At 37.7% G+C, this 10,318-nt stretch overlaps 1 protein-coding gene across 1 annotated transcript; it reads left to right on the top strand.

Annotated features, from left to right (window-relative positions):
- The first annotated feature begins 9,026 nt into the window (after positions 1–9,026).
- On the top strand, positions 9,027–10,117 carry LOC113338135 (ethylene-responsive transcription factor TINY-like). The gene has a single exon (XM_026583644.1). The coding sequence runs from the start codon at positions 9,240–9,242 to the stop codon at positions 10,080–10,082; it is 843 nt and encodes a 280-aa protein (XP_026439429.1). The 5' UTR covers positions 9,027–9,239; the 3' UTR covers positions 10,083–10,117.
- The last annotated feature ends 201 nt before the right edge of the window (positions 10,118–10,318 follow it).

Below are 10,318 nucleotides of genomic sequence, written 5' to 3'. Positions count from 1 at the left end.
TAAGCTTTTAGAAGTACTTAAGGAACACAAAGAGGCCTTAGGATGGACCATCTCAGATCTCAAAGGAATTAGTCCCACCATTTGCATGCACCACATTAACCTTGAAGAGAATGCCAAACCATCGAGGGAAATGCAAAGGAGACTTAATCCTAACATGAGAGATGTAGTCAAAGGAGAGATCCTGAAACTACTTGATGCGGGTATCATATACCCAATTCCCGATAGCAAATGGGTGAGTCCCCATTCAGTTGTGCCTAAGAAGTCAGGCATTACTGTTGTTCAGAACGACAAGAATGAATTAGTCCCTACTCGTACAATCACAGGATGGCGAGTATGCATCGACTACAGGAAGTTGAACACAGTAACAAGGAAGGATCACTTCCCGCTCCCTTTCATTGACCAAATGCTAGAACGTGTGTCTGGACACAGTCACTACTGTTTTCTAGATGGCTTTTCCGGTTATAACCCCATTTTGATTGTGGAGATTTTTGATGTTTGGGGGATAGACTTCATGGGTCCATTTCCCATGTCTGACAGCAAGTTGTACATCCTAGTCGCAGTTGATTACGTTTCTAAGTGGGTAGAAGCCATAGCAACCAGAACAAATGACCACAAGGTGGTACTTTCATTTCTAAAGGAGAACATATTTTCACGTTTTGGTACCCCTAGAGCTATCATCAGTGACGGCGGTTCACATTTTCGTAACAAGTACTTTGAGTCTTTAGTACGCAAGTATGGCATAACTCACAAGGTTGCTACTCCGTACCACCCTCAGACTAGTGGACAAGTGGAAGTGTCTAATAGGGAAATTAAGCACATTCTGGAGAAGACGGTCAACCCGTCCAGGAAAGATTGGTCATTGAGATTGAATGATGCTTTGTGGGCCTATAGAACAGCTTATAAGACACCAATTGGCATGTCCCCCTATCGTCTAGTGTATGGAAAGCCGTGCCATCTACCTGTGGAATTAGAACATCGTGCCTACTGGGCAATCAAAGAGCTGAACTTTTCTCTGGACGAAGCTGGAATTCAAAGGAAACTTCAACTCAACGAGTTGGAAGAATTGAGAAATGAGGCTTATGACAGTGCCAAGCTGTACAAGCAGAAGATGAAGATATTTCATGATAAGCGTATTCTGCGCAAATCCTTCACTCCTGGTCAGAAAGTCTTGCTGTATGACTCCCGATTACATCTTTTTCCAGGAAAACTGCGTTCCAGATGGAAGGGTCCGTACCTAGTACGCACAGTTTTTCCTCATGGAGCTGTAGAGCTGGAGGATGTCTCCAACAAGAACGTTTTCAAAGTCAACGGGCAGAGATTAAAGCCATTCCTTGAGCCATTTCCACCCGACATTGAAACAACCGACCTGGAGGACCCAGTCTATGTGGACTAAACTGGTCCACTCTTTCCCTAAATAACCAAACAGTTTTCCAAATGTTTCCCTAAAAACCAAAATTTTCGTTTTCCCATCAAAACCAAATGTTCCCAACAAAACCAAATTTTTTCCAAAAAGTCCAATCCCATTAAAAACCAAAATTTTCTTGTAGATAATGTGTTAGTTAAATTTCCTTTTGTGTATATTTTGTGCTCATCCATTGTGACTGCTAATATGATGGATTTTTGCCTTGAATAACGGAGTTTTAATCGAGAGTCGCCGTACAATCGGGTATTCTCTCTCCTTTTACTCTACTCAGCATGTTCCTCTTCATATATTGTTTTATAATTCTTTCCATATTTTGAAACATTGAGGACAATGTTTAGTTTAGGTTTGGGGGTATAGAGTAGATACCATGATAATTGCATAATTGAAAACGAACTCCTTCTTCTTTTGAAAAAAATTGAAAAATCAAAATTCAAAAAAAAATTAAAAAAAAAAAAAATCATAAAAATGGAGCTCATTTACCTTGAAATGTTGACTCTTGTGCAAATATGTATTTTTATTAGGAGTCTTAGTCTAGATATTTAGGCACCCTGATTCTAGCACAATTCACATAGTGATAAGAAATTTGCACGCGCACGATCTACCAATACATGTATGGCCTCGATCTTCAAGGTGTTTGATAGGAAGTTACGATTGCCAATCACTTTAGAATACTGAACGAAACTGGACTAGCTTGTTCTTTGGTTGGTTGGGATAGAAGGTGGAGGTTACATTAAGAAAGACAACCATCGAATTTAACTGGGTGCATCAAAAAGGGCTACCTCTTGCAAAGTGTCATGTAATTTTTTTTCCTTTTGTATATGTATCAAAAGTGTTTCTTGTTAAAAAAAAAAAAAAAAAAAAAAAAAAAAAAAAAAAAAAAACGATGTATATATTCAAAAAAAAAAAAAAAAAAAAAATATCAGAAAAATACAAAAAAAATCAAGTATTTATCAATTCCATCATCTCTTGTTCCAAAAATAAAAGAGAATAGTCAATGTAAATAAGAGTCATGTAAATAGTCATCTTTTGTGTTTTTGTTGTAAGCAAGGAGGGTGTATGCCATTGATGTACAACGCGAGTAATTGTGAAATACCTCCAACTCATTCACAATTCTCGTAAAGTCCGGACAGCTAGCTAGATTTCGACCTCAGTTCTTAGCCTGAGAAACTATCTCTTGGTGATTAGTAGTCATGACTTCAGATCTTTCTTTACACATGTGTAGATACACTTTACACTCTTATCACATGTCTTTTTTGTTATCAGTGCTAGGATTGTGCCTTCGATAGCTAGATTGACATCTCCATTTTGCTGTGAGCTTAACTGTTTTGCACATGTCACATTTGATGGAATCTGAGCTTATATTTTGACCTAGAACTTTGTAGGTACGTTCTAAGCAAACCTTCACGAGACTTCAACTCGTCCACTAGGGACACTTAGTGGTTTAAAAGGCTTAGTGCATACGCTAAATGCATTCGAGAGACCAGCGACAGTGGTATAGTTAGGATTTCCTTAGTTTTGTTTTACTTGAGGACAAGTAAAATTCAGGTTTGGGGGTATTTGATGAGTGCCAAATATTGTATATTTATCCCTTTTTGTTGGCATTTAACTCATCTTTTGTGTTAATTCTACATTTTATCCCATATTCTGTATTTTCATTGTTTTCAAGAATAAATATTTTTATTAATTAATTTTGCATTTTTAGGTAATAAATAAAGTTCGGATGAGTCGCGGAGCGAAAAGAGCAGAAAAGTAGTGAAAAGCCGGGAGAAATTACGCAAGGAAGCCGCGAAGAATGGTGCGCACAACCTCATTTTCTACACACAAAAGCGCCTCCGTTCTCAGTCAGATCAGTTCCCAGAAGCATCCGATGGTCGCTCCTTCATAGAGCATCAAAATCTGAAGTCTCTGCCAAGCACCACAGCGCTGAAATTCCAAGCCTTCAGATTAGATGGTAGTTGAATCCAACGGTCGCTCCCTTGCTGTTCATCAACGTTTGATATCTCCGCCTTACACTACAACACCTAACTCCATCTGGCGTCGTTGATTTTGTTGTATATATAATCCAGCGGTCGCTACAAGCTTCACTTCATCTCACCGTCCGATTGATCTTTCATCTCCCTATCCCACGGCTCAGCGTCGCAGATCATCAACTCGATACACTCGCCTCACACCCTAGCGACCGAGCACCTACACCTCAAACAAACGCACCCTTCCCTTTCTCCATCGAACCATCTCCTCCATCACCCCCTCTGCAGAACCGCCATGCCCCGTACCACCACCATGTCCGTCTCCATCACCACCACCTCACCCCAAATCACTCCACTTTTCTCCCCAACTCTATTCTACCTAAACCCATCACGTACCATCTCTTTATCATCATTTACAACCTCAATTTCTCATCTCTCTGCCTGAAACCCTAGGTGAGAAATTGGGGATATATATGATGATTAAAGCATCAATTGGAGCTCGAGAGGAACGAGAAGAAGCAGGAGAAGATTGGGTCGACGAGATGGAGCGAATATCTCATCAACAATAGGTAAATCAATTTCACCAAACCCTAGTTCTACTGATTTTGGGGGAAAATTGGGGGAAAACCCTAAATGGGTAATTGGGTATAAATTGGTGTTGTGGGGAGTGTGTGAAGGACACGATATACCTCTCTGGACTAGCCAGTAGAGAATTTGCTACAAATTGTTATGAACTTCAAATTTCAGTGTTTCAGTTGAGAGTTGCAAGTTGCTTATGTGTTGAGTTATCTGATATGTTGCTAGTTATGTATGAATTATCTATGTTAGTGTATGTATGTTGCCACTACATGGTTAGCATGAGCTAATCAACTTCAGTCCAAGGCTCAGTGAAGCCTTGTGCACTGTCAAGTGTAATTGAGCTAGGATAGTTACTTCCTGTTGCTATGTTTTGATTGTGTAAATGAGAGAGGCCAATGCTCATAGAGCCTGTGATTGGCTGTACTGTCAAAAGACAGCCAATGCTAGGGGTAGACTAGTGAGCAAGTTGGTGTTCTTCCATTTCTAGTTGTATGCTTAGGAATGAACATAACCTAGACCATGTCACTTGATTAGGACACAAGGTGGATCATATGCTTTGGCTTACCCACCACTTCTCTTTCAGTCACTTTTATTTTTCAGTCCTGTATGCTTGTAGTTCAGTTACTTTTCTTGCCTTTCATTTTCTTGCATTTTGTAGCTACTGTGCACTGAAGTCAGTGCACTGAACTCACCCTGCCCTTGGCTGCCAAGCCTTGGTTATTTGCTGCTTTTCTTGGCTGTTTCTTTGCTGCTTTACTTTCCAAGCCTTGGTTCCTTGTCTGTTATCTTTCCCTGCTGTGGTTCTTAGCCTGTTTCTCTATTGCTTTACCTTGCATCTTTGGTTCATGCCATTTACATGCCCTTAGCTCACTGCCATAGTGCATTGTCACCATTGTTAGCCTAGGAAAACTTCTTATATGCTCCTCTCTCTGTGGACAAACCCCTACTCATCACTATATTATAAATCTTGACCTTGTATACTTGCAAGTGTTTTGTGTGCATCTTGATCATCACAACAATTCCTTGAACCAAAGTATGCGTACTTTGCTGCTCAGGAACCGGAACTAGTGTCCGCGTACCCAGTCCGCGTACTGTCGGAGGTTCTCATCCCGAGAATTTCTGCTGGAGTTTGTGAATTGAAAACAAACTTATTCCAGGTACTTAAGTTCGCGTACCATTACGCGTACTTAAGTTTGTTATTTTCTAAAAACGATTATTCGTAAACTTAAACTTATATAAACTGAGGAATGCAAGTTTGCAAACCGTGGCTATAAAGTTCATGAATCGATTCAAGTGAATCAAATCGTTTTTTTTCAATTGTGTCTATTATAAATATCTAAGCAATTGAACAACTCTCTAACTAGTTCATTTGAGTCATTTGAACTAGTTATGGTAAAGAAGAATATGGTTGATATGAAAGTGCTCATATGGCTAACCATTTGGTTAACTATTGTTGAACCAACTAAATGTACATGTTTGGGTACGGTTACATAAACCTAGATAAACGTGCATTTCATTTGTGTGTAACAAGCTAAGTGTCGATCTAACGTTTGAAAGATATTAGCTTGAATCTAATCAGGTCTTCATCTAACGGTGAATATTGAATGCTTTGTTACTAAGCTAACATTGATTACAAACCCTGATTTGAAAGACTATATAAGGGAGAACTCTAGCAACTAGGAAACCTAATCCCCACACCTCCTGTGTGATACTAGTTGTATTAGCTAGAGTCAATTCTCCTTTAACCTTAGGTTTCTACCGAGACCCTGTAGGTTAACGACTTGAAGACTTCATTGGGATTGTGAAGCCTGACCGATACTACTTTTCTTGTAGTTGTGTGATCTGATCTTGTTGTTTCTATCGTACTAAGTACAATCGTAAGATTGGCTTGAGATTGATTTCTCCGATAGGCAAGATATAAAAGAAGTCACAAACATATTTGTCTCATCGTTTGTGATTCCGCAATATCTTCTTTCGCTAGTTGATTAAGATTATTGTGAGGTGATTGATAATACTAGGCTGTTCTTTGGGAATACAATTCCGGGTTATCAATTGGTTCCTGTTCACCTTGATTTATCAAAAGATAGAAGAAAAACTCGTAGGTATTTCTGTGGGAGTCAGATTTATCCATTAATGTAGATTTTTCCGTGTGATACAGATTTGTTTATTAAAGTCTTCGACTTTGGGTCGTAGCAACTCTTAGTTGTGGGTGAGATCAGCTAAGGGAATCAAGTGCGTAGTATCCTGCTGGGATCAGAGAAGTAAGGAGAGCAACTGTAACTTGAATCAGTGTGAGATTGATTGGGGTTCAACTACAGTCCAGACCGAAGTTAGTTTGTAGTATGCTAGTGTCTGTAGCGGCTTAATACAGTGTGTGTTCAATCTGGACTAGGTCCCGGGGTTTTTCTGCATTTGCGGTTTCCTCGTTAACAAAACTTCTAGTGTCTGTGTTATTTCTTTTCCGCATTGTATTTTGTTATATTATTGAAATGTCACAGGTTGTATGTTGAATCAATCAATTGGGAAATCCAACCTTTGGTTGTTGATTGAAATTGATTGATACTTGAACATTGGTCTTTGGTACCGTTAAAGTGATTTCTCTTGTATTCAATTAGACTCGCAGATTTCTATTTGCTTGAGTAAGTATTGAATCGAGAAAGAAAGATATAACTCTTTGATATACTTTTATTAAGATTGAGCCTAACTGTATGTTGATTCTCTTAAAAGTATATTGGAGTTAGTCCATACAAATTGCTAATCGAAATATTGGGTGTGGTTGTTAGACCCCCGCTTTTTCAATATTTACAATTAGGAACTTACCGTAAGCTAAATAGTTAATCCCCAAAAAAAAGAATATGTTTTATCATAGTGGATCTTGCGGCTTGATTCATACTCTTACCTTTCCGGTTCTTAAGTCTAGAATCAAAAGAATGTATTTTTGGTTGGAAAGATTTAGTTTTGGTTCTACCAAGAAGCAGAGTAAAACCTAGATATTTATCTGTGTCATTCATTTCATTCATGTTAATTTTTTTTTGCAAGATTATGCTTAGCACTAGGACCAAATTATGACTAAAATAAAATTGGACTTACCAAAACGCAACATTTGACCAGAGACCTTTCCAAATTGGTCTTAAAGATTCATGATACCAACTACATTATGCATATCAGCTCTAGTAAAAATGAGGATGTCATCAACAAACATGGGATGGGTGATACCTGGAGCATTTATAGCTTCCTTAACACCAAAAATCATGTTTCAGCATTTAAAAGAAGCCTAGAAAGATATTCTATATAAAGGATAAAAAGATAAGAGGCAAATATAAGAGGAAAGGGGATCACCTTGCCTAATACCTCCACTAAGAGAGAAACTGTTACTAGGAGAGTCATTCATAAAAATGGAAATCTTAGTGATAAAAATGCATTGTTCAATATATTTGTCAAACTTATCAGCAAAACAAATTTCCGAACACACCTAATAAAAAAGAAGAATTAATTGGGATTTCGGGATATGGAAAGTAATTGGGGGATATTTTAGTGTTCATGTCGGCATGGAAAACCATGTCGATTTTGATTGTCGGCACTGAAAAACCATGTCGTCATGAATAATAAAATATCCCTCAATTACTTTCCATATCCCCCAATTAATCGTTCATAAAAAAGGGCCCTCTAGTCTATCGAAATCCTTTGAGAGGTCAAGTTTTATAGCCATAGTACCGCTTTATCCCTCTTTATGCTTCATGGTGTGGATCATCTCATGAGTAACTATAATGTTACCATGAATGGCTCTATCTGGTACATAACAGCTTGCTTCATAAGGTGAAACCAAGTGTTTCAGATTGAGCTTTATTTTATCAGCTAGGATCTTAGATATCACTTTACAAATTGTATTACATAAACCAATTGGTATAAAATCAACAGGATTTTTGGCACTATCAGTCTTTGAGTCTTAGGAATCAAAGACAAGTAGGTTTTATTGAACTCAGTAGGCATATACCCATTAAAAAAAACTTTGAACACCTTCTACCACATCCTTACCTACGATATCCCAATTGGATTAGTAAAGCCCTGGTTTGAAACCATCTAGGCATGGAGAGCTCCAAGCAGACATATGCTTGATAGTAAGATATATTTCATTACTAGTGGGAATTCTAGAAAGATTGTGATTTTCCTGGACAATTATAATAGTGGGTATAATGTCAAAAGTATCATAAAAATGCAAGGATTAGTAGTGTTACTCACATAGCTAAAATGAGAAACAAGCATATTAAAGATATCATTCCTATCATTATACAAGACATCAATAGAATCACATAAACTGTCAATGTTTGTTTCTAAATATTCTCCTATTATTAGCCAGAGTGTAAAATATTTAATATTATTTTCCATATCAGTAATGTATTCATCACCAGACTTTTGTTTGTAGAATTCAGATTTTATACTATACCAGTTATCCAAATTCTTAGTAATGCTAACAATTCTATCATGTTGAATACTAGAAAGATTTTCTTTTTAAACCATCTCAAGCTGATTTTGCAGCTTAATGATATTTCTATCAATATCTCAATCTTATTCTATGGAGACAGTCTTCTTCTAGTGCATTGATGTTTAATAAAAAGTTTAAAAGCGGGAGAATCATTAACATCAACGATCCAAGTAATATGAAGTTGGTTTTTAAATGGAATATGCTCCTTCCAAATGGAAAAATTTAAAAGGTTTCCAACTATTTGTAATTTCTTTAGTAACAAGCAATATAGGACATAGATTAAAACCATTTTGACTTAAATGAAACAGTTTGGATTGAGAGAAAAACCTCTTCCAATCCAGATTCCATAGAGCCATATCAGATCACCTAGAGGTGCACAATATCTTCATTTTACACTTGGATGGGTACTGTAACCGTTTAAGTAGTGACCTTTTGGGAACAGAGGCCCAAAAAATAAAAGTTTGCTTAGAGGCAAACAGTACTCAGGGCCGGCCCTGCACTGTCTGCCGCTGCATTATATATACCTGCCTTCCACAATAGGCAAAAATATACATCTCCCTTTTCCAAACTGTTTTTTGATCGGCCTCTCTCTCTCTCTCCAAAAGTTTATAAAACCCCAACTCAACTTTCTTTTTTTGTTTATGTTTCACTCAGTCCATCTTCAAACCTCTCAATTGGCTTCTTTCTTTCTCCAAATAACCTCAAAGCAATCCATTCTTCTTGACATCTCTCTCTACTCGGTGACTCTGTTCTGAGAAATTGATCAAAGATCAAACAGCACTAATTCATGGATTATAAAATGCCAATTCATCATCAAATACCAAGCTATTTAGAAGGAGAAAGTAGTACAACTAGTAACTTATCTCATGAACTGTCATATTCATCGTCCCAATCTGATCAACAACTACAGACTAAGAAAATTGCTATCTCAAATCAAGAAGAATCTGAGGAACCCACAACAGGAAAAAGAATGAGAGATGGTGGAAACCATCCAACATACAGAGGAGTGCGAATGCGTAATTGGGGTAAATGGGTATCGGAAATTAGAGAACCAAGAAAGAAATCAAGGATCTGGCTTGGTACATTTCCGACACCGGAAATGGCAGCAAGAGCACATGACGTTGCTGCTTTAAGTATCAAAGGTAAAACTGCCGTTCTTAATTTCCCTGAACTCGCTTCTTCACTACCTCGTCCAGCTTCTACTTCACCTCGTGATATCCAAGCTGCTGCTACTAAAGCTGCACTAATGGAAAACTTAAATAATTCAGTATCAACGCCGTCTCAGTCATCAACAGCATCATCACCCTCATTATCACCATCAACGTCGTTTTCGTCTCTATGTTCTGCTATTCCAACCGCTACATCCTCTTCTTCGGATACTTCGGTATATACTACTACAACTGATGAAGATGAATTAACTGAAATTGTTGAATTGCCTCAACTTAGTTCTTATTTCGACGAATCACAGCAAAACGACTACATCTTTATCAATGATTCTTCAATTGATAGTAATTGGTTTTATCCGACTCCATGGCTACAAAGTCCAACAGTTGATTGTGGGTTCATTTCTGATCATCTTCCTGAATCTTCATTTTCTACCACATTTAACTCTTTGTTGTGGGATTACTAATTTAGTCATGTTTTATTCTTCGACTTTTTTTTTTTTTTTTTCCGAACTCAGGTTCGATGAATATAGTGACATCGGCGGTTTTATTATGCGATGTTGCCGAAAGAGGATTGATTGTTATGGCATTTATAATACCAATTGAACTTCTAACGGCTTACGAATAATCTACGCCTGATATGTGTTGATTGTCTGGTAAATGGAAACTACTGCCCACCATTGGGGTTATTTTGTTCATTCAA

This window comes from Papaver somniferum, unplaced genomic scaffold (genome assembly GCF_003573695.1).
Source record: "Papaver somniferum cultivar HN1 unplaced genomic scaffold, ASM357369v1 unplaced-scaffold_18, whole genome shotgun sequence".
Lineage (NCBI taxonomy): Eukaryota > Viridiplantae > Streptophyta > Magnoliopsida > Ranunculales > Papaveraceae > Papaver > Papaver somniferum.
Note: the sequence above shows the minus strand (reverse complement) of the source record. Positions and strands in the feature narration are given on the sequence as shown.